Here is a 26116-nt window from a genome sequence, read left to right as displayed (position 1 = left end):
AGGATGTAGCCTACGTTTCCCGCATTTATTGTCCTTAGCTATTTACTTCTTCTTTTACTTCTCCGTTCATTCTTCATATCTTCGTTTTTTATACTCTGATCTTCAATCTTCATCTGTTACAATACATTGGAATTTATTATAAACTTAGTCTAAGATAGATCTTATTTTTGTTAAAACGTATTATTACAATTTTAATATTTAGGCTACATGATTAATTTGATTAATTCGTTTATTTTTTCTACTTAATAAATGTGTTATTCCTTATTCAAATTTGAACTCTGGTATACTGGTAATCATTGCTTGTCTGCCTGGATCTCATTGCATAAGTAGGCTACTAATTGTACTTATATGCAAGTATACAAATCCTTGCACAAGTATTTTTGTGCTTTTTTATATAACAAACGTAAAATTTTACAACTTTTAAATTAACTTTTTCAAACTTTTTTCATTTCAGCAATAATCTGCCAATAATCTGTCTTTTAAACGAGAACAAACTCAACTCTGCGCTCCAAAGCATTCAAGATTTCGGACAGTTTGATGTAAATTTCATTTTCAATTTTATGCTCAAAAAGTGAATAAAAAGGATCATAACTACTGCGTAAATACAGTTTAGTATCATAAAATCCCCCAAAAATACAAATAAAAAAACATCAAAACTAAAATATAGTACATTAATTTCATTTAAATAAAAATCTGTCATTTGTGACCGGCACGCTGAGAGCACCAGAGCAATAACAGAGTAGAGAAAACAAGAAACGTGTCCAAAACATTAGACTTTATTACAAGATTGAAGCAACATGAAGTTTCTCCATTTATCAAAGTTTGAAATAAAGCAAGGTGCATGTGATACAATTATGTGAATATTTTTTTATGCTACATCAATTCTATACATATTTATTTCTGCTATAAAAATGTGAATCTCACAAAAAAAAACGAATTTTAACGAAAATTAAACGAAGTTCTTTACAATTTTATTTTTAACAAACTGTAAATACAGCTATAACGTGACTCCACTGATTCGTACAACATTCTCACAAGAGCAGAATATCACAACACATGTTTGCAATTTGAACAAAATCCCATTCATATCTGTCTAGTAAACATGATCTTGGTAACATTACATTTAAATGCTTGAAGTGGCCGGACACTCGTTCACACTGACCCCAGGTCAGCAGACCATCCGTAGTGTTGAGTCCTGACACTGTGACAATATCTTCAAGATCCACATTCCCTCCAAAGAAATAAATATACTGTAAAATCATTGCAACAAATATTACAATGATGGTATATACATACATAAAAAAAAACATTATTTTTTTTGCCCATACAGTAATAAGAATGAGATTTTTGCAATATCACAATGAGAAATGGAATACAGAATCTGCATTAAAAAAAAATATATATATATAAATATATATATATATATATATATATATATATATATATATATATTTATATATATATTTTTTTTTTTTTTTTTTTTAGCAAAATCCAATATATTGTTTCTTCTGGCTTTTACTGGACATGTGATTCACTGTCATTAGATATGTTTGTAGCTCGGGAGGCACAGAGGTTTTGAAAAAGCACACAGAAGAGCTCAGATCGCAGGTTCAGTGTTGTCCTCGCGAGCTCTCCTCAGGGAATGGGACACACGTCGAGGATGCAGAACTTGGCCCTGCAGGTGGGACAGGGCACTCTGCTGCTCAGCCAGGTCTCGGGCTGCTGCTGGTCCTGGCGACTGGCGAACCACTTGCCCATACACGTGAGGCACCACATGGGGCGGCAGTAGCACTGCTGGCACTCGCCCTCGCCGTCTCCCTGGCACAGGCGCACCAGCTTCACGTTGGCATTGACTTGCATGCATCCGATACATGGTTCAAGTTCCTAACAGGAAACAGCAAAAGTTGACAGCTTTTAAAAAACATACTACGTTTCAGTTGTGAAAATAAACATTCTCCAACCAAGTGGCGTGGTTCATTCAGACTAATTCATTTGCCTCTTTCCTGAATGCTTGACATTGAAAGTTTAATAGCTGGGTTGCAAACAAACCGACCACAACATGGATTGTGTCCGAAATCGCCCCCTATACCCTTAAATAGGGCACTATTTAAGGGGACAGCCATTTGTAGCGGTGTCCGATACCATTGTGGCGATTATCACTCATTCAATCCCATAATGCACCACAACGAGTGTACAAGTGATGTACGCTCAGCGGCTAGAGAATACCCATAATGCACTGTGAGGGTCACGCCGTCTGACCAGAAGGTGTCGCCTGCAGCTGAATCAATCCATACATTTTCCAAACGCTGGTCTATGGGTACAACGTAATATCATACAGTTATAAACACCTGATTATTGAACAGTGTAATTAAGGTTTGTACATGCTAGTTTCCATGATAGAGTTCAAGATCAATCTTTTCATCACTACTGGAGCTGCCAGTTTGCTACTTTTCAATTAGTTACTATGAAACTATGCAAAAGCGGCAGCTCTTCCGGCTCACTAAGTGTCAGAATTCACTCACTTGTTTTCATTACTCCATTAATATGGTTCACTTGAAGGAGTGAAAGTAGGGAATAGTGAATGAGGGTATAGGGGGCGATTTTAAACACAGCCATGGATTCCCATAAAGCATTGCACATGATGCAATTAAGTCGGTCTCCATTCAGATATGACTTCGTTTTATGCAGAACCACCATTGCTGAGTAAATGACACAATAACAGGTCAGAACAGTCAATGCATTAGCTATTAAACAATGAACATTAATGTGAATAAAAGTGGGTACAACATAATTAGGTATTCATACCTGTATGATATTGACTATTAAACATTTAATTTTAACATTTAAAGTTTCTACATTGTAGTTTCCATGATAGAATTCAAGATAAATCTTTTATTTTGTCACTACTCTTTATTTTGTCACTACTGTTGTTATTTGATTTGATGTTAATTAATAGGTTTGATTTGAAATGTAAAAAAAGCGTGTATGTGGAATATTACCCTAGATTAGTAAATGCTGTAGTCTGTGATGCCTGTGATCGAGTTAATTTCATCATTGGCAGTGTTTCATCATATGAATTAGTCTTGAATCTTTGTCATTTTGTATTTCTATGAGCTTCTTCTGAGCCGGTTGCTTTCGCTCAGGTCTTCAAACTCTAGTGAGAAGTCTGTGAACGCGCTATAAAAGAAGGGGAGATCGTTCGAGTGCTCACCTGGCCACTCGGACACCTGTGGACTTCATTCAGCCTCACATACGACTTAAAGGTCTCCAAAAACAGCTCGCTCATGGTCAGATGGATGACAACATTGGTGGCGTTTCTGATGGGGGCGTGCAGTTTCTCCTGCAGCTCCACATACTCGGTGGATTTCAGCCTGCGAGAGAACGCTCACGTTACTCAAGAAAACATGCATTTCTGAATCTGAAATTACCGGTGTTGGGGAACGTTACTTTCAAAAGTAATGCATTACAATATTGTGTTACTCCCTTAAAAAGTAACTAACGTTACATTACTTTTGCGTTACTTTTTCTCACCTGGGCTGGGCTTGGCTGTTTAATTTTTTGTTTTGTTTTAAAACAAAACCATATTTGGGCAAATTTTCTATATTTTAGCCAAAATGTAAAAAAATAAGGTTGAGGAAAATGCAAATTCACGCATGGGCGCAGCTCAAACACTCCTTTCAGTTTAACTGAATCATCCAAGGTCAGCACAAGTTCATTGGTCAATAAAGGGATATTAAATGCACAAAAATATTTGTTTTGTTTAACATATTTAATTATTTGAGGTTTGCATAGTATTCTGATTTAGCATTTTTACTGATTATATTCCTTTTGAGGAATTCTGAATCAGTTTTTTGCCAGTAAATGCTCATTTAGTCTAGAACTACAATAAGCATCAATTTACTCATGATTTTTCTCAACACGAGGACAGGAGAGCTGTCAGTCAATAAATGGGGAAATAAAGTAACTTGCGTTACTTATTTGAAAAAGTAACTCATTTAAAAGTAATGCGTTACTAACTAATTACTTGAAAAAGCAATCTGAACACTGGAAATTACCTTATGTCGAAAGGCTTGACTGCTGGATTGATACTGGCCACAGTGATGGTGACGATTTGCACCGGCGTGTTTAACTCCGGAGACAGGCTGTGATGTTTGGAGTCTGTGACGGTCAGGTGACAGTCCTGATGCAGGGCAACATGCAGGGAGTAGGTCGTGACCTTCATCACCCAGGTGTCCGTGACGATCACCCTCGCGCTCGTGGAACCGGAAGCAAACTTATCGATGCGCCGAAACTCTGTGTTGATGGACGAGGCGACGGCCCTCCAGCTGGAGCGCGGTAAAGCGTGTGTGTTGAGCGCTCGACATATCGGGTGATTCGCCCATCCACGCCTGGACCAATAGAAAGCCAGCGCACAACTCAAGAGCTGGATGGCCAGTGACAGTCCAAAGTATATTTGCCATCCCTGACTTGCATGATGGATGTACACGAGATTCTGTTCTTGAACTGCGAAACACATTCCTATGTAGTATCCTGCATACACACAAGCATAACATGGTTATTATCACACAGTGAGCTGAAAACTGCACGGGGAGCAATGACAAACACTGTCTGTTCATATGAGGAAAGACAAACCCTATAAAGCCTACTCTATCATATTTGATATGCACATTTCTAAGGCCTCTTTATTTAACTTTATGAAAAATCTTTTGAACACAATCTACTCAAAAAATTAGTAGTTGCACGTTGGCTGATTGATAGTTTACACTTTTTAGCAAGAAAGAGGCCTTTTAATGTAATTGTAAAAACGTCACCCTTCAGGTCGTGGTTCATGTGTCTTTTTACTTTGAAATCTTTACTTATTTTTATTAAGTTAACATAAGAACAATTTTAATATTGTTAGTAATATTTCAAGATGAACGTTTAACGGACTAAAGCAACTTAGGCTACATGAAGATTTTATATAATTTTTTTTAAGTGAAACTAAGTAGCAAATATCACCCATCAGGCTTTTGAGGAACGTTTATTTGTTCATATCTCAATCATTGTATTCCAGTGCATTATATGATTTGAAAAATACAGAGCTTTGATAATAAAACTAAGCATTTAAATAATATATTATTGGAAGATATAGAGTGACATCTGATATGTACATGCATTTTATCTAAGTAGCTATACTGTTATATAGTGATGTTATATACGACAAAAGAAAAATGTGAAAGCTTAAAGAGTTTTCAGAGAAACATGTGATAAGCTTCACTTAGTGTGTCAAAATGTTTGAACCCAGACTACTCCTTAAGGTTTATGGAAGTTCAAGTCCATTTACCATATATTCTGCCATATAAACAGTATAAAAACCATAAAATAATTAGTGCATCATTTACTTGCATCAAACAACTGGAATTATTTTAATTATTGTTATTAAAATGATTGTTACATTTAATTTATACTTTAATATATGAATTATATTATCAGAAAACAACATTGAGCGTTGTTAGGCTTTTATTTGTCCTTAAACTATTACAAATTGTGAATTTCTCTGAAATTTACAAATTCTTGGAAACATTTAGGATAATGTAACAAAACAATAAAACGAAATATATAACGCTGTGCAAGTGTTATATTTGTAATTTTAATAAATATTAAATTATTCAATAAATTGAAGGCTGCTCTACATTGTTTAAACCTCCCACAAGATGGCACTGTTTCTCGAAACAATCAGAGAAAGCTTCATTTCTCCATGCAACCGTTAAAGATCTCTCATTGATTTGCATTACAGACTATCAGAATTTAATCTTACTTGTCCATATAAATAACAGCATCTGGACCAATGTGCATGTTTTTGCTCAGTCTGAATAAAGTTAAAATGTCCAAATACTCAATAAACTGATCAGTTTAGGGATAAGATCCCATCCAATCCGCACATTCGGAGTCCTTTTTGTTTACTGAACAATTCCCACATTCCGTCTCCCAGATAAACGGTGCGTTTAAAATATATCTGACTCATTTTGCAGCATTACTAGACGATAACTGGTTAATAAACCTGAAGCCTTCTATTTATAGCTTACTTCCGCGCTTCAAAATAATTAGGATAGTATGTAAACGGAGTACAGTATGCTACATTTTGTATAGGGAGAATATACACCGATGATCTACATTTGCACGTGACATGGTCATGTGACAATAATATGGGCTATTTAAGCAATCTGTGTAATGTGAAAATAATATAGCAACTGTTGCCTATGCTGCGAATTTTGGTAGAACATCAACAGCACGAGGACAACATGTAACGTTGTGCTTGTTAATACATACGCATTACATACACTACATTATTATTTTTAACCATTACAGAGTGTCATACCGAGCGGCAGGAAGCAGTGGAAGAGCACCGTGAGTGTTGTTCGTCTGATGTGGTGGTGAATGAAGCTGATGTCTTCACTGCCCAGCCATTCTGAGAACATGTGCTGAACCGTCAAGCCAGCCGAGCGAAACTCATTCGGCGTGAAAACAAAACACAAAGCAAATACCATATAAGCAAGAGTAAATGTGGCGTCCGGCCTATCCATGTTTAACTTACATCTACACGCGCGTGAAGCCAGATGCAACTTCGTGAAATAAAAGGATAATGACTCGCAAAAAGCAACGGATATCCTCAATTTTTTTTATCCCTATTGTCGAACATAAATAACTATAAATAATTAGAATGTGTCAGTAAATAGTTTATAAACACAGTTAACGCAAGCAGCATGTTTGAAGCTATTAAATGACAACAGTGGACGTGGCAATGATGTTTCCAAAATAAAAGTCACAGCCGCACTGAAATATAAAAAGGTATTGGATATATTCCAATATTTATTTGTAAATCCATAATTAAAAATACAATCAATGATTAAATATCGATGCGCATGAATGCAGCAGGTCAAGTGAAAGTTGAGATCATCACGAGTGTTGAATACCCTCATAATGTTTGTTATTGTCATTAATGGAAGATAATGTAAACCATTAATGTATATTAGACTATTCTGAGCATTTTCATGCAGCATTTGTTTGCTCGAGGGGTCCATATGGGTCAGAAGTTGTCGATAACCCCGATACTGAACAGACAAAATGTTTTATACTTTTGTTGATATATCAAAATGTCAAATGTTTGTGAATAAACAAAAAGTAAATAATACATCCCTAACGTAATGTCAATGTATTTTACCAATAAGAAGCGACATTGCACTTCCTTTTTATAATTCTAAGGAGTATTTACTGACAACGTTTACATGCGCAAGTATTGGGGTCACATTTCTCATATTTTTACGTGTAGGATTATATCATGTGAGAGCGATAATCCGATTGCCATCAGAAGGGTTGGCCGACAATTGACTGACATCCAAACCAACCTATGAGGCTGCAGCCCAAAGCCTACAACCAATCAGAGTGGGCCACTCGAGACACTGTTGGGCAAGATGCAGCCTTGTGATTGGCTGTATTTTTAAATCCGCAGCCTCATGGACACCATTCCGTTCCACACGTATCCGAATCAAACAACTGGCGTTAGTCTGAATTTTGTCTTGTCTGAAAGTCTTATTCTGAATACCCTATTACTGTAAAGGGATATTAATGTATATCCCGTAAAGTAATTGCGTTTCTACGTAATTGCGGTTTCTACGATATCCAGGCAGAGATGTCCAGCAATCGAAGAAGCTCACATTTCTGGACCGAGGAAGAGACAGATTTCCTTTTACAAAGTTTAAAAGAGATGCACATAGACCGATACAGGGACGGACGCAAGCACCGCAACAGTCTGATCTTCAGGAAGGTTTGCGCTAGACATAAGGAGGCAGGTTTCAGGCGCTCATGTGATCAAGTCAAACATCGCTGGAAAACCCTCAAATCCATTTACTATAAGGCCAAGAAACAAAACACCAGCAGCTCTAATAATGCATTTAAACATTTTGATACAATGGAAGAAATTTTTGGACATAGACCTTTGGCTGTTGTGACAAACCAAACTGGAGTTGGTATCGACTTAAAACACGGATCCCCTTTGTCGGACAGCAAATGCTTCACTTTTGAGGATGGTGAATGTGGTGGTGATGATGATGACGATGAGGGTGACGATGGTGAGTGGCACTGTAACCAGCATACATGTATGCTTCAAAGTAAAAAAGAAAAGATAAAAGAAAAGAAAAAGTACCTGTGTTGTATCATATTTTGGTTTGTTTTACAACCTTACCAGGGCGTGAATCATATCTTTTGTATATGAAGTACAAAGTTATTACCATCAGATGTATATGGTCAGTACCATATAGCGTTTTATATTGATAATGTTAAACAAAAATACAACTCTAGACATTTTTTAAAAAGTTTTCTCTGAAAATGTGCACTTATTATAGCCATAACTGGCCAGCAGTGAAATGTGCTATATTAATAAACTCATTAAGATTTAATGTAGAAGGTGAGTTTTTTTCATATAGCACATTTCAGTTATGCAAAGTGGTATAATAAAGAAATAATCAATCATAAAAGTTAATTTAAAATCCTCTACGATCCTAAGCTCATTTTTAAAACAGACAAGCGATGAATGAACATGACATGAAATAATAATTCAGTGCAATAAAATGAACAGTACTCAGAAGAGTACTGGAGAAGACTTCTTTTCAGAAGAAGCATGTAGTTGTGAAAGATTTATACATTTCTGACCTCACGTTTTTGTCTGTTAAAGATAATGGAGTGGATGACATGGAAGGTGGGATTCAGGAAGTCCAGTCAGTGAAAACGGAGAATGAACCCCTCGTCCTCACACAAGCGTCTCAGGAGAGCTCCACCTCTACAGAGAGCTCCACTCCCACACAGCCGTTCACTTCCACAGACAGCATGACTTCTTCCCAGCCGGGCTCTTCCCAGCAGCCTCCAGCTCAAGGTCTGATGGTCGTCTCATCCTATAGCTGTGAATATCACCATGCCTGTTTTAATGATTACCTTGAGGTTCCTTTATAATGTTTGTGAAGTTACAAATCGTGCCAGAACAAAATGTAGATAACCAGGAATCACCCGTTGTAAAAATGCAGCGACCCTGAACCGAAAAGAGTCTGCGAGCCAAACTTGCATCCATTAATATTTAGAGGACACCTTCGTAAATCTTGCTAGTTTACAACACACGTTTAGTTTGCACACCCTGCTGAAATATCCAGCACTGCTGTTCACCAGCGTAAGGTATGTCTTGCACACTGGGACCAGCTTGGGATGCTGGTGTGCAAGACCACAACAAAACTATAATATAACTGGCCGGCAGTAAAAATTGTGCTATATGAATAATCTCATTAAGATTGATTGTAGACGAGGTGAGTTTATTTATATAGCATATTTCAGTTACATTCAAAGTGGCGTAATAAAGAAATATTTTACCACTTATACAGTATATCTCCACTGTTTTACACTTTCAAACTGGTAAAAATCAGCACAGTAATGAAACGGTGTTCCCGCTCATGGGCGCCGTATAGGGGGGAAAAGTTAGGACGATTCCAAGGGCCCCTGACTGACAGGGGCCCCAACAAATACGTAAAAAGTAATTTAAAATTTGTATTATATTATACACGATATAAACCATCATCATTGAGTATATTTCAAATAATAATAAAATTAATGATGTCTTAGATTGTACTTATTTTGGCAATAAAAGTTAAATATCCCCATTGACCAAAAAGTAAACATCCACCCCCCTGTATCTGCATGAAATGGTTTGGTCCTGCCTTAGCGCACTCATCAGTAGCTGCGTTTCTATTACAGATTTGCGCAGAACTTTTGCGATTTATTTTCTAAATATCGATACAAAACTATTGCGAAATGACGCCGTTTCGATTAACCGATGTTATGCGACTAAAACTTAATTTTCCTCTCGCGAATAGTCATTTAAAAAATCATGGCAACGGACGTTGGTAGGTTTATATATCCCAGCCACCGCACTAGACATTATTATTAACACACACACACACACACACACACACACACACACACACACGTCAACTTTATTTTGTTGTTGGCATATATGTGCAGTTAAGTTAAAAAATCTGATGTTTTTATTCTTTTGAGATGATGATGTTCATTTATTTTGATTAAAAAGTTAATATATATTTAGGTTTTTTAATTTTTTTTTTTTTTATCTGTCATTAATTTTACAATAAAAATACATTGAGACTGTAAAGGATTGCTTTAAGGACATTTTTATGGTGGCCAATCTTGCATCAAATAATGAATTGCATAGCCTACTGTATGCAGACTTGCATTTACAAATCACCAGCAGTAAATATTGTGCTAGTACTAGTATTGAACTACAAGAAGCAAGACAGTTGCAAGCATTTGATTAGAGTTATGTAAAGCATTTGATGGGACAGGTACGTCCTAGAGATCTGGTGACAACAGCTGTGCAGGGGAGGCCCAATGTTATTTTTTTGTCATGGGGCCCAAAATTCCTGGCGGCACCCCTGTTCCCGCTCATGAATAATGGAAAGAAAGGAAAACTGAAATGGCTCAACTCCAACAAATAACCACTTCATCCTAATATTTGGCTCGATATTGTTGATTTCAACAATACATATCTGTTAATATGAAGTGATAATATTTGTCCAAATAACTTGTTTGCTTAGTCATGCATTCTGTTCTCTCTTTGGTGTTTTGTTCAGGTATGTTCAGACGCAGAAGGACGTGTTGCACGGCATTGCACACCCAGTATCAAGACTTTCTTGAAAGAATGCAGCAGACGCAGAACATGTGGCTGGAGCGTCAGTGGGAACAGAACCACGCGCGAGAGGAACGGCTCATTGCCAGAGTCCTGGCTGAACACACACGCTCTATGGAGGCTTTAGTCAACCAGCTGTTCGCAGGGTTAAGAAGCCTCCTGCCCCAGTCCCAGTCCCAGTCCCATCCCAACCTGCTGTCGAATCCCCAGACCGATACCCTCAACACACACCACACAACGGCCATGACTTCTCTGCCTGAAGAAGATTCAAAAGACCACATGTCAGAGACTCTCAAGCAGCCATCAGAGTGATTCAAAGATTCGAAGACGGTTAATATTGATGCATTCAACCTTGGGCTGGTTTGTAAAACTCAAAGTAGCAGTCGAGCATTTTCTAACATTAAGTTCAGAAGCCATGTTGTTTTATTTAGCTTACTGTGGTATTGGTATTAGCCTATGTTTAAATTACTTGTTGTTATTGTTTTCTCTGTACCAGCTTCTGAATGAAATATCCATCAAATGTTCAATAACAAGTCTGTGTCTAATGTCATCAGGAGCCAAGTTTGTAAATTTGTTATCATGAGTCTTATCTATTAATTTGATGATTTCTGAAGGATCATGTAAGACTGCCTGGAGTAATGGCTGCTGAAAATCAGTTACATTTTGAAATGTATTGATATAGAAAACTAAATTGTAATAATAGTTCACATTATTACTGTTTTTACTGTATTTTGATCAAATAAATGCAGCCTTGGTGAGCAGAAGAGACTCTTCCTCTTCACAACATGAACATGTATGTATGAATTTCTGCGTCCACAAATCCCCCATTATCAAACGTTTAATATCAATCTAAAATAAATTCACAGATCATTTTTACATGCATGTTCTCCCAATGTTGCTCCAATGTTTCCTCCACAATCCAGAAGCATGCAGCATGTGAATCGGATAGACGTGTGTGTGTGTTTGCGAGTCCTGTTATGAAACGTCCATCTGTGCCGGGTGTTTCCCACACCTGTGGCCCGAGACACATTTAATCATTTATTTTCATCTTCTAGTATTTTCCAAGAATATGTATATTGTACTCAAATGTTCATATACGTTAATATCTTAGTAGTTGGGAGGTTAACAAAACACAAGTAACACAAATCATGTTTCTCAGAATTAGTCATTCACAGGTGTTCTTTTCCAGAAACTGTTTTTATGACAAGATATTATATTTGAAAGTGCTTGCTTCGCTGTCGTCACACCTCATCCTCAGATCCTCCATATCTTCGACATCTGACCGGTCACTCCGACCTAGCCGTTACTACAGATACTAATGGATAAGTCTATAACCTTTTCTTATCAGACCAAAATACAAGTTTATGACTTCTGACTTCACTTCTGCTTTTCCTTCTGAGAAAGTAGGATATTTGCAGAATGAAAGGAGAGGTAAAAGAGATTTTACCCCTTTCATTCTGCAAATATCCTACTTCATTTGACTCCTTTCTCTATACTCTGATCTTGTTAGATAATACTTTGGAATTTATTTTAAACTAAAGAATAAGATAGATCTTATTTTTGTTTAAAACTTATTTGCTATTACAATTTTAATATTTACGTATACCTTTGTTTGTCTCTTTAATTTTTTTAATTTAATTTGTTATTCCCTTTTTAAATTTAATCTCTGACATAATCATTGCTTGTCTGCCTGGATCTCATTGCATCAGTTACAGTACTAAACTCATTTAAAGTCTTTAGCACACACACACACACACACACACACACACACTTTCAATCTATTAGTTCACACACACACACGCTTTCTTTCAATCTATTAGTTCACACACACACACACTCTTTCAATCTATTAGTTCACACACACACACACACACACTTTCTTTCAATCTATTAGTACACACACACACACTTTCTTTCAATCTATTAGTTCCAATCTTTCTTTTTAAAACTTAAAAGGTACTAATTAGTTCAAGTGCCATGTCTCAATTAACTTATCATTTTTATCGCCACAGTTAGACTATAGTTTCAGTTTTTAGTCAAACAGAACAAGGTCTCTCTGGTTCAGACAAGGACGACCCCTTAGTCGAGCTGTTGTGCTTTATCTGTGTGTTTAAAGACACTGGTCTCTTGTTGAGCTGTTGTGAACGTCTCTATCTCTATCTCTGGGCCGAGTTCAGCTGAAGGGTCGTGGCTGTTCGCATTCACAGTCCCGGTGAGAGCCGTTCACCAGCAGAACCCAGCACAGACACATCTTCTCTCCGAGATCTGCTGTAGATAATAATGTATTGTGTGCTGGAATGCTGGAGAAACTCAAGAGACAAGCTTTTCCTGCTTCCTGTTATGCTGGAGCTGGACATGAGGAGTGTGAGTCTGCGCTGGAAGAAAACACTACTGTCGAGCTCGGATTCTCAGACCAGAAACATAAGTGGGAACCCAGACAGATGTGGACCGACACTATGTGGATGGTATGGGGAATGAATGCTGAACACCTGATGCTCAAAAATCAGCCTCACCAACACACTTCCCAAGGATTGTGTCTCATGTTAAAGTCATAATAGTGTGTGTCATAAGCTACCCCTAATTACAATGTATGCCCTGTGTTTGTTTGGTTTATATTATTTGTATAAATGTTTGTTTATGTTTCTCATTGTTTGTTTAAATATGATTTTGGTCATTAGAAGAATGAAGAGAAGACACCAAGAGTGTTATTTATTTTCTTTATTTAAAATGTATATAAACAGCTGTATTATATTATTATATAAATATATCAGTATTATATCCGTATTTTCCAAACTTATCTTTTGCCTCTGGGCTCATGGCTGCAGCGATGGGGTTTAAGAGGAAGTGCGGCCTTCCAGTTCCTCATTTTATGCCATCCCAGGGAATTCTGGGTAGTGTAGGCACAGTCTATTTCCCACTGTGAGCAGGCATTGTTTCATTGTGTTTATTTTGATAGTAGTTGTTGATGTATTGTTTATTATTTGTTTAGTATGTATTGTTTATTATTTGTACTTTTTCCCTTGTATATTGATGTTAATGTATTTAGAATTTTATTTTCATTTACGTGTGTGTGTGTGTATACCCTATTATCATGAGATGGTTGAACCCCTGAGTATAAGGATTTATTCTGTCAGTCAGTTCTGGTGAGGGACTGCTGTGAGGAGTTTAGTGTCTGTTTTATGTTAGTTTTGATTTTTTTTTTTAATGTGTGTGTGCAAGTTTTGAAGTCAATAAAACTCTGAATTGACTGCAAGCCGTGTCTCCTGCCTTTGCTCTGATCATGTGTGTTTCATTCTTCCCTAATAAAAAGTTTTCGGAGTTACCTTTTATGATAGATACACGACTCCCAACTGCCCACTGCTGACAGACATTCATGCAAAGAGCAGCTTGGGAAACAGGGCCGTGTTCACAAAACATCTTATGGATAAAAGTTCCTCCTAACGTGCCGATTTAGGAGAAACTCTTAAAACTACTGGTCAGTCCTAACTTTAGGACTACAAAATCAAGTCAAGAGGACTCAGTCACTAAGACCAAATCAAAAACAATCCTAAAATGGCTGTTGCCGGTAATCTGCCACAGCAATCACCAAAGACTGTACACGATGTGATAGGACGTGCGTGCATAAATGCAATACATATTTTGATTTATACATTTTAATCTGCGATGACATAACATAAAGGTTCATTTATGTGCAGGCAAAAATATGCATTGAATAAAATATTGCGGTAAAATTGAAAATAATGTCCCATCGTCTGCACTATAGCCTTGTGCAGCTCGTGACCTGAGTTCTGGCTCGTGGACCTTTCCCAATCCTGTCCCAACATTTCTGTGTCCACTTCGCTTCCAAAAGGCACCCAGACAGCAACATAGTGTCGGCCCAGATCCGGCCCATCCGATTACCTGTGGCAGTTTTCACGAGTTCAAACTAACAAATTTTACAAATGAGTAAAAGAGTAAAGTGTTTGGTGTCTGGGTGGATCGAGCGCTCCAAGCTCGGGAGCGTTTAGTCCAAACCCATTACAATGTTGCAGAGGATACAGTTTCTGCAACTCTCCGCTGGGACACTGTGAGAGTGAGGAGTTGCAGAGGGATGCAGAAAACTGTCGAGGTAACTGCAGGTGAGTTGGCTGTATGTATGCCTTCAGACCACTTGACCGTCCTCCTTCTGAACTTTATCACTTGAACTCTGCAATCTCCCGAAATGTAAGAGGCTGACAATTTAGCTGAACGTTTACTTGTTTCATAAGTGACACAGCCTTAATTTATAAATCTTTATTTGAATATGACATTTTTTTTTTTTTTGAATATGGCAACATGATACCTCGCTCAACAATAATTCTATGGTTAAATCACTGACAGAGACCCCTCCCCATCAGCCAATCACTGAGGCCATAGTTAGCATGTTGACATCATCCATAGCAACGAGGTCACCCTTTATCTTAGCTTAAGACCTCTCTCTGTTCCTTAGTAAGAGTTGGTCTCAGCAGCATTGTGAATAAGAGGACACTCCTTACCCAAGAACTTGTACTGCTATTTAGGAGATGCATTACCTTAGTGGTAAGATCAAATGTTTTTGTGAATATGGCCCCAGGTATGGTAAAGCTGTGCTGTAATAAGAGAAGCACTAAAGGATCTAGTGTAGTGTTTGACACAAATAATCGTGGCTTTTGGACAGGTCACTGTCCCCGGATTGGGAAAGGGTCAGTCGAATGAACGGTGAGGTCAAGTAAGATATATTTTAGAAAAGTTCCATATAACACTTTTCTTTTTTCACAGTAGCCATGAATAAGAAATGTAACATCGTGGCAGTCACCTGTGTATCAGAACCACCGTTAAAAACACAATTTGTGTGATCTGTGAGTTCACCAGTCTGGATAAATAGTTACCTATATGTATATGTTACCTATATATATGTTACCATAGTTACCTATATCACTGATACCTGTATTTGACTTGCTTTCCTCGAAGGATGAGTGACAAATGGAATAAGTGAAGAATATCTTTCTGCTGTGGCAGTGAATAAACATCAGTAAAGAAAACAGAGGTACTGGCAAAACTCACTAAAACAGATTGAGATCACGGCACAGTCACACTTTAAAGCAGTGTTTCACTGGTGTGTTGTGACGCAGAAATCTGTTCTGATAGGGTTAGACTGAATGGCGGGGAAAAAATATTGTAACTAAAATAAAATTATTAATATATGTTTATAATATATGTTTCACAATAGCTAAATATATTATCAATTATTTAAAGAAAATGCTCCATGTTTTTTGTTTGTTTGTTTGTCTGTCCAGTTATTATTATTTTAGTTTGTTACATTAGTTAGTTATTATAGTTAGTTAGCTTGAAATAAGTCTTGTTTCGTTAGACTAGTCATAATTTCCACAGCAATATTTAATAACCTTTAAATTGTGTTTTTGCTCAAAATTCAGCTCAATATAATCCAACCCACAATACACATTTTGGATGTCTCCTTTAAAACCTTATAGTTACATAAGCTCATTGATTTTTTCAATCTGCTTGTGCTTAGCCTGGCACCCTTTACGGTACAAAAACTGCAAAATATAATGCAATATATTACATAACACATTTCCATATATGGGAAACATAGTGCTTATATTTTTCAATATACTGCAATATATGCATTGACCGTGTATGGCTATATATGAATAAACTACATGTTCCCATATAAATGTGTACGGTATGTTCACACACCTGGATAGGTGTGGATCCTATACCTGCCTATATATTCCGTGAATTACACATTCACAGAATGATTTCTAGTTCCCAGCATGCTTTGCCTCTGACTGACTTTTGAAAGGAGAGCAAATGTTAAAATGTTAAATTGAAGTGTTATTTAATGTGTTTTGCTCAATATTAATATGAGATCTCTTAGTGTTTAATGTTCTTATTTAATGTTAGTGTTTAATCTATTATTTCTGAATTGAAAAGTTTTTTCGGGTATGCCTGAGTTTTTGGGGTCTTCGTTGTTCTGAAGAGAAGAGCCTGTGGTTCGGTTGACGATTGTCCGAACAATTAAGACTAAAATGACTATATTTAAAAGTAATGACTGTGCACTCCTCAACACAGCATAGTGTATTGGTTCAGTACTTTAGTACATGCAGTTGTTTATGATAACTAATAATAATAATGTAAATAATTAATAATATAAGAAATAAAATACATAATATATACTTCTCTCTATATATATGTGTTTCTTTTTCAAATATATTACATTTTGCAGTACCATATCTGATCACATATACATCTATATATTATGAAGTGAATTACTGAATATATTAAAATTACATACATTATGATATATTAGTATATTGTCATATTTGGTCTGATATATTGTCATATATTTTCAAGTTAAACCATTTCTAATATTGATCATTCATATATGGGAAATCTATTTTCGTCCTGTTAGGGACAGGTGATTTCATGGTCTGCAATGATTGATCATGTTCCCTGGATGATGATGATGTCAGAGGTTATTAATCCTGGTCCTGGAGACCTTAGACATTTGTTTTATTCCTCTCTTATTTCACACACCTGATTCAGACCATCATCTTGTTAGAAAAGAGTTCCAATAACTGAACTGAGTGTGCCAGATATTACAGACAAAATGTGCAGAGTGGTGAATCCAGGATTGAAAACCAATCCACTGATGTATGTAATATCCAACAGGTCGGCCTATTGTATTAAATGTCTGTGCTAGACATTGACTGATATGTACATACAATCAGTAAATTATGTGAACAACAACAACAACACCATCAATAAGTTCTCCAAAATTATGCAGAGCTGTTTAATTCTGCAATATCAGAATTAAACAAATTCATAGTGGGTTGGGGGAGTGGTATGAACTATTCATCTCTACCACTAGATGTCTTAATAGTGCTATAAGGTTCAGGATGAGTGATATTCCTGACATCAACAAGAATGAAAAACCAAACAAATTTTGGGTTCTAAAGAACCCAAGCGCAGAGCAGCTGCGTAGAGTTTTCTTTATTAATACAAAAAAGTAAAAGAAACATAAAACAGGCCTTAAAATAGAAGCCCAAACTACAGCCGACAAAAGACCCATGACAGGGAAAAACAAACACAGAAATTAAACGAGAAAAACATGTGCAAGAATGATGAGAGACAGAAGATAACTATAGACTGACCGGAAACTAATTACACGATACAAAACAAACCTTAAACACTCGGCTCGTGCGCACACTGTAAAAAATGTGGCTGCGATTAGTTAAAATTTCTTGAGATAACTTAAATATCCAACTTAACCAAACTAAACTAAAGTTAACTAAACTTAATATTTTAAGTCAAACTTGAACACATACTTTTTAAAGTTGAAACAATGTTGGATTTTAAGTTGTGCTAAATAATCGCAGCAATTTTTTTTACAGTGCAGCAATGAAAGACAAAACATGGTGCATGAATATTCAAACACTAACACTGTACCAAAACCCAACAGGTATTAACAACAACAAAACCCTCTGTATTCTTATATTAACACCGAACTTATGCAGCGGTGTTTCATTCTGGCATAGTCACTGATATTGATCAGTATCAGCCTCTTAATTACTGAATGAACATTTTGCTTTTAATTAAAATTCATAGTGGGTTGAGGGAGTGGTATGAACTATTCATCTCTACCACTAGATGTCAGAATGCTATAAGGTGCTATAAAGGTTCACTGAGTGATTTGCCAAGACTTAAACTAAACAAATAATGAAAGAAATAATAGTTTACTAGTTTAATAACAGGTCTGTTCGTATATGCATATTAATTTACTGGAATAAGGAGTGTTGTAACAGCTTTTACTTAAAGGATAATTCCGGTATTTAACACCTTGAGTCTATATTGTAGTTTGTTTTGGATGAACAAGAGTGGTGGACAACATTTTTTTGACAATGGTTCCTCTCTCGAGTTTTTGACTATAATAGAATTGGCCATGGACCCATTTAACATTGGAGTCAATGGGCATGTCCGAAAATGTCATTAAAACAGCAATAATAATGTTCGTTTACAAAACTGTTAAACTCACCGAGTGGTTAGTAGTGTTCGTTGATGATTATAAACAATATATCGTCGCAATATATGATTCCAATCCGTTTATTTTGCTATAGTGGAACTATTTTTTCAGACACTTCACAACTGTGTAACTTCCGCTCAATATTTGAATCTGAAGCGTTAGCACACTCCCGACCACTTGATGGCGATAACCGATGTTTATGTCTCGCGGGACACTCAAAATCGAGCAGGTCCTCCATAATCCACTTTTCATAATCCATGTTACAAGTAACAATTAATGAAGGTTTTGTTTGTTTATTTCGCTTACTCTCCCGGAGCACAGTTGCTTTGCTCGCTAGCCTTATGAGAAACGGAAGCGAGCAAAAAGACTACATCGACCAAATGTAAACAGCCCCCTTTCCGTTTCCGGTAGCGCATTTATATTATCGAGCACTCAGTCCTTCAACAGAATTCAATGGGATTTTACAAAATGACGAATAAAACACGACAGAAACTGTATTTCGCAACACTTTTTGTTTTTGGAACATCAACTAACATCACTAATCACTCGGTGAGTTGCACAGTTTTGAAAACTAATGTTAAAGGTTGTTTTAATGACATTTTCGGACATGCCCATTGACTACAATGTTAAATGGGTCCATGGCCAATTCTTTTATAGTCAAAAACTCGAGAGAGGAACCATTGTCAAAAAAATTTTGTCCACCACTCTTGTTCATCCAAAACAAACTACAATATAGACTCAAGGTGTTAAATACCGGAATTATCCTTTAAATGTCTATAACTGTTATGTGTATCAAATCAAATCTAGGATAAAATTTAAGTGCCTAATGTCAATCAAGGACAAGGAGTGCTGCCACAACCTACCGAAAATTGGTTCTTGACCTGTAAAGGATGGGATTTACAAACTCTACTGGCACCTCAGAAGACCCGGACCCGGAGTGATCATGTACACATTGTTAAAAGCGCTACATAATTGAAGATGACATGTATAATAATGATTTCATCCATTTCAAATTGGTTAAACAGCGCATACATGTACTTTTATTAATTCTATACTGAAGTACATTATTATTATTATTTATTAATTATTATTGCTGCATTTAACTCTAACTTGTTTGAATTAATGTAACAGCAGTAAATAAATAATTTTCACCCAAACTGCAATAATCTACTTTTCACGGTAAACCAAAGTCTTATTGGAATATAATTGACCCTTACTGTGATTCATTGCTTTAACTTAATTTCACCAGCACAAGCATGAAAGCATGATAATCTACAAAATGTATACATTAAAAAGTTTAAACGATATACATTTGAATGCAATAAACAGACTGAACCATTTTCAAACAGTAAATGTGTGAGAATACAATGAATGACCTCACTAGAGAGCATAACAGCACTGACAGCTGGAAATATTTACTTGTGAGTTCTTGTGGAGCGCTGGCGTCAGGCAGGGCACAGTCAGTGCCAGAGGAATGCAATATCAGAGGAACAGCAGGTCGCTGGATGACTGGCACAGTGCCCAGGAACAAACGGGCGTCTTATGTTTGGGGGGGCAGTGGGGGGGGGGTGTTTTAAGCATGTGTGTTCTCTATGAAGAAAAACTGGCCTCACTGTCCTTTTATTATTATTATTATTATTACCATTAATAATAAATGTTCATATTTAAAGTAACTGGTTTGCTCACATTTCCATGTAGTAGACGTTTTTCTTAATGTTTTTTTTTTTAAAGTGTCTCAGGGCTTTCAAAACTGTATTGAAGCAGTTTGTAAAAATATGTATATCCAGAGCATTTGTATGCAGTTCACTCTGTGACATCACTAGAACAGAATAGAACAAGGGCAGATCTGGTGAGACGGACCAGGGAGGCTATGGCTGAACAGGAACCCCAGCAATCGGCCAGGGCGAAGAAGTAGAGATGCAGGACCCGGATAGCGGACTGAAATAGACTCTGTCTGGATATGCTGGAGCAGGCTCCGGGATTGAAGCGGATTTTGGAGGATCATGGACTGGAGCGGACTCTGGAGGATTACAGACTGGAATGGACTCTGGAGCAGGCTCTGGGGATGCTGGAGCGGACTCTGGAGGATCATGGACTGGAGCTGACTCTGGAGGATTCTGGACTGGAGCAGGCTCTGGGTATGCTGGAGCGGGCTCTGGGATTGGAGCGGACTCTGGAGGATCGTGGATTGGAGCGGACTCCGAAGGATTCTGGACTGGAATGGACTTTGGAGGATCGTGGACTGGAGCGGACTTGCAGCATGCTCTGGGGATGCTGGAGCGGACTCTGGAGGATTGTGGACTGGAACGGACTCTGGAGCAGGCTCTGGGGATGCTGGAGCGTTTGGAGGATTGTGGACTGGAGCGGACTCTGCAGCAGGCTCTGGGGATGCTGGAGCGGACCCTTGAGGATTGTGGACTGGAACGGACTCTGGAGGATCGTGGACTGGAGCGGACTCTGGAGCAGGCTCTGGGGATGCTGGAGCGTTTGGAGGATTGTGGACTGGAGCGGACTCTGCAGCAGGCTCTGGGGATGCTGGAGCGGACCCTTGAGGATTGTGGACTGGAACGGACTCTGGAGGATCGTGGACTGGAGCGGACTCTGGAGCAGGCTCTGGGTATGCTGGAGCGGGCTCCGGGATTGGAGCGGACTCTGGAGGATCGTGGACTGGAACGGAGTCTGGAGGATTGTGGACTGGACCAGGCTCCGAGTATGCTGGAGCGGGCTCTGGGACTGGAATGGACTTTGGAGGATCGTGGACTAGAGCGGACTCTGCAGCATGCTCTGGGGATGCTAGAGCGGACTCTGGAGGATTGTGGACTGGAACGGACTCTGGAGCAGGCTCTGGGGATGCTGGAGCGGGCTCTGGGATTGGAGTGGACTCTGGAGGATCGTGGATTGGAGCGGACTCTGGAGGATCATGGACTGGAACGGACTCTGGAGGATTCTGGACTGGAGCGGACTCTGGAGCAGGCTCTGGGTATGCTGGAGCGGGCTCTGGGATTGGAGCGGACTCTGGAGGATCGTGGATTGGAGCGGACTCTGGAGGATTCTGGACTGGAACGGACTTTGGAGGATCGTGGACTGGAGCAGGCTCTGGGTATGCTGGAGCGGGCTCTGGGATTGGAGTGGACTCTGGAGGATCGTGGATTGGAGCGGACTCTGGAGGATCATGGACTGGAACGGACTCTGGAGGATTCTGGACTGGAGCGGACTCTGGAGCAGGCTCTGGGTATGCTGGAGCGGGCTCTGGGATTGGAGCGGACTCTGGAGGATCGTGGATTGGAGCGGACTCTGGAGGATTCTGGACTGGAACGGACTTTGGAGGATCGTGGACTGGTGCGGACTCTGCAGCATGCTCTGGGGATGCTGGAGCGGACTCTGGAGGATCGTGGACTGGAACGGACTCTGGAGGATTCTGGACTGGAGCGGACTCTGGAGCAGGCTCTGGGTATGCTGGAACGGGCTCTGGGATTGGAGCAGACTCTGGAGGATCATGGACTGGAACGGACTCTGGAGGATTGTGGACTGGACCAGGCTCTGGGTATGCTGGAGCGGGCTCTGGTATTGGAGCGGACTCTGGAGGATCGTGGATTGGAACGGACTCTGGAGCAGGCTCTGGGGATGCTGGAGCGGAGTCTGGAGGATCGTGGACTGGAGCGGACTCTTGAGCAGGCTCTGGGTATGCTGGAGCGGGCTCCGGGATTGGAGCGGACTCTGGAGGATCGTGGACTGGAAAAGACTCTGGAGGATTGTGGACTGGACCAGGCTCTGAGGGATGCTGGAGCGGGCTCCAGGACTGGAGCGGACTCTGGATGATCGCGGTCTCTGGCTGATCGCGGATTCTGGATGATCCGGGACTGGAATGGACTCTGGAGGATCGCTGACTGGAGCGGACTCTGGAGGCTCTTAACCACTGGCGTAGCCACACCTAAAAATGGATGCAGAATAATTTTTTATATTCTTAATAAAAAATGTTTTACTAAACTTGGGCTATTGTTGTTTACTTACTATATATATATATATATTTAAATTAGTGGTGGGCCGTTATCGGCGTTAACGTGCTGCATTAACGTGAGACTCTTATCGGGCAATAAAAAAAAATATCGCCTTTAATCTATTCTCAAAGTTGGGTTTGGGAGCTGGGTCTATACTACGCAAGCTATGATGACTTTCACCTTGATATTTTAGCGCGGATGTATACCTAGCCGAATTGCACTGTTAAGGGGCGAGAATGAGTCTTCGAACCTGTGTGTAATGCCAACTGTGAAAGTACCACATCAAACGTGACGTGCTAACATGGATGCAGCTATGAAGCCGCCGGGTTTGCTTCAGGGAAATTTTATTTAATTCTTAAGAAGCTTCCCAATGGAAACCTCGACAAGATTAGGGGGTCACACACCGGACGAGAAGCGCACACCAGACGGGGACTTTCTCAGTTTATAGCCAGCAAAATTGTTATGTTTAAGGACATTATGGAATTAAGATAATGTCTGTACTATGTTATGATTGTACTGTACAATTAAACACAATCGTTGCTAAGTCTGCAATCTGAACACTTTACCTCAGAGCGTCCGTTAACGTTAATTGAATAAATTGAAAATATCACCTGAAAATCCGATAACATCAGCAATTTTCATTCAAGCAGCTGATTTCTGTGAATGAATGTAAAACTAAATGTATATTGCAGCACAGAGTATATACATTAACGACGATTTGAGACAAATAAATGTAAATTTTATATAAAACTATGTAAATGGCAGGAGACTGTGACCCCAACGCAGTCCTGAAGTGTCAACTAGTCTCTTCCCTATGGTGGACCTGAGCCTAGACCATCCCAACGCATCCTGAAGTGCCAGCCTTTTCAGCCCTGTGAAGGCCTTATCAACACGACAGCCAACATGATCCTCAACAACTCGTCTCCATACCGGCGTGATGACTTCGACTTCCAACCAGACGGAAATGGATAAATACTCTAAATGTTCTCTGATCCAGTCTGACTTGTAATGCTGCCCGAATCATATTCATACACTGTTGGCCAGAGGAGAACTGGCCCTCTGACTGAGCCTGGTTTCTCCCAAGGTTTTTTTCTCCATTCTGTCACCTGATGGAGTTTTGGTTCCTTGCCACTGTTTCTTGGCTTGTTTTGTGGCTTGCTTGGTTGGAGACATTTAATATTCAACAATATTATTGATCTGCCTTACTTCAGGTAGACGATGACGCAATTTTCTTCTAGAAACAAACTTTGTTGTATTATTTTCATGTTATCACTGTGAAGCTGCTTTGATATTTACAATATGTATTGTAAAAAGCGTTATATAAATAAAAGTGACTTGACTTGACCCAGCATCTCCCGCGCATATAAACAACAGTTAATTTTTTATTACACATTGCTAGCTAGCAATATGTCACAGAGCTTCCTGCTTAATTTCTTTAGCAAAAAACCTCGGCTTGACGGACAGCCGGACACAAGGCCTAACGTTACACCTGATGAGGATGTTTCTCCCTCCCCGGGCCCAACATCAACAGGTGTGACTCCTCCTGCACTGCTGGCTACGGAAAAAAACGTTGAATCAGAAGACACCGAAATGGCCTCCATCTCAGAGCTTAAGCCTACAAACCTTTCCGCAGTAGATGAGCCTGCATGTCAGCCAAAACTGTGCTTTTCCAGTCACGCCAACAGTCAGTGGAAAGAGGAGGAATGTTTCTGCTAAGTGGTATTACCGGTACACTTGGTTAGAGTACGGCATCACAATGGATGCTGTTTTTTTGCCATTCCTGTTGCCACTTTAACACTGATGCCAAGGAGGACAGATTGAGCAAAGCAGGACTGAGAGACTGGGGGCATCAGTATAAAACATGAAGCCAGTAAAGCCCATGCTGCTGCTGTGGCCCGACACAAAGGTTTCATGGAGATAAAAAAAGAGCCGGAAAAGGTGACATCATGCATCAGGTAACAAAAGACGCACAGGTGCATTTTACTGACCTGATTGAAAGATACCGCACATTTGATATTTTGCTTTTCTGTGCGAAACAAGGGATTTCACTGTGTGGTCACAAGGAAGACACAGAAAGCCTAAACAGAGGACATTTTTTTGAGTTATTTAAAGTGCTTTGACAATATGACCCGAGATAAAACGACGCCTTGATGAGCTTCTAGCTAATGCAAAAATGATGAGCCCAGATATTCAAAACAACCTCCTTGAAACTGCAGCATCACTGAATCGCATGAAAACTTATCACAGAATTGCATGCACAGGCTGACACCTATTAAGCCGTTTTAGCTGATGAGTACAAGGACCTCTAGAAGAAGGAACTAATTGCTGTCTGTGTGAGGTATATATTTAATGGCAATCTAAGAGAGAGAGAGAGAGAGCAGTCAGATTTGTAGCAAGGCATCGCTAGCTAAATTTTGGAAGTACTGGAACCACTGCAGCTGGATCCTGAATTGTGTGTGGGTTTCAATTTTGACGGAGCGGCAGTCATGTCAGGTGGGAGAGCTGGGGTGCAGGTGCTCCTCAAAAAAACGTTACCCACTGTCCACCAGTAAGCTGGTGTGTGGTGGGCGTTCTGGCGCAATATGGCTGCCGTCGCATCATTCAAGTGGATGCTGCACATTGGTGGTGGTTGAGGAGATTCCCCTCCTCAACCACCACAAAATGTAAAGCACTTTGAGGTCTCAGAAAAAATGAATTATTATAATTATTACCCCATGCAGTGTATGTACACTGCCACTCGCACCGCCTGAATCTTGTTCTTTCAACAGCCTCAAAAGTGTCTCCTACTGTGGTCACTTTTTTGATGTTATAAATTCACTGCACCATTTCTTGACCGGAGCCAACAGACCGGTTTCTACAGATCCAAAAAGAGCTACACCCCGACAAACCCTGTCTAAGGGCTTGTGCGCTCCACATATATTAGATGGAGTTCAAAATATGAGTCTGTGAGAAGAGTCTTGACTTTTTACGACGTCATATTGGAAAGACTGAGTGAGTTTGCAGAAGTTTCAGGCCAGGCCAAAATAGATGCAGTTTATTTTGCAACAAATACAGACCAAGAGGTTCATCTTTCTTCTTGTTGCATTTTCTAAGCTGTTCAGTGCAAGTGAATTTGCGACAAAAGGCCAACAGTCCCCATCTGTTTCTCTTACTGACTGTTTCCACATGATTGAGGGTTTAAAATAAACTTTTACTACATTTAGGAATAACTCAGATGGGGAATTTGAGAGAATCATTGGGCTTACTGATGACGTCATGAAAAACAACAACAATGTGCACAACTGGACGTAGTGGGTGCACGTGACAAAAAAAATACCTGCCAGGCTTTCCGATTCGCATGTGACCTCTACAGTG

The 26116-nt window shown here is 39.1% G+C and overlaps 2 protein-coding genes across 3 annotated transcripts; one reads left to right on the top strand and one right to left on the bottom strand.

The window, feature by feature from the left end:
- Window positions 1-758: 758 nt before the first annotated feature.
- On the bottom strand, window positions 759-6807 carry tmem129 (transmembrane protein 129, E3 ubiquitin protein ligase). 2 transcript variants are annotated; one of them, XM_079631216.1, is made up of 4 exons: window positions 6359-6807; window positions 4056-4530; window positions 3212-3371; window positions 759-1884 (listed from the first exon to the last, which is right to left on the bottom strand). In XM_079631216.1, the coding sequence occupies exons 1-4, from the start codon at window positions 6561-6563 to the stop codon at window positions 1636-1638; spliced, it is 1089 nt and encodes a 362-aa protein (XP_079487342.1). In that variant the 5' UTR covers window positions 6564-6807; the 3' UTR covers window positions 759-1635. The 2 variants fall into 2 exon arrangements, with proteins under 2 accessions (XP_079487342.1, XP_079487343.1); XM_079631217.1 differs by lacking the exon at window positions 6359-6807 and adding an exon at window positions 5798-6147.
- Window positions 6808-7236: 429 nt separating this feature from the next.
- LOC307008432 (uncharacterized protein) lies at window positions 7237-11846 on the top strand. The gene is made up of 3 exons (XM_079631218.1): window positions 7237-8108; window positions 8711-8908; window positions 10668-11846. The coding sequence occupies exons 1-3, from the start codon at window positions 7670-7672 to the stop codon at window positions 11033-11035; spliced, it is 1005 nt and encodes a 334-aa protein (XP_079487344.1). The 5' UTR covers window positions 7237-7669; the 3' UTR covers window positions 11036-11846.
- The last annotated feature ends 14270 nt before the right edge of the window (window positions 11847-26116 follow it).

This window comes from Phoxinus phoxinus (assembly GCF_949152265.1).
Source record: "Phoxinus phoxinus genome assembly, chromosome: 12".
Taxonomy (NCBI): Eukaryota; Metazoa; Chordata; class Actinopteri; order Cypriniformes; family Leuciscidae; genus Phoxinus; species Phoxinus phoxinus.
Note: the sequence above shows the minus strand (reverse complement) of the source record. Positions and strands in the feature narration are given on the sequence as shown.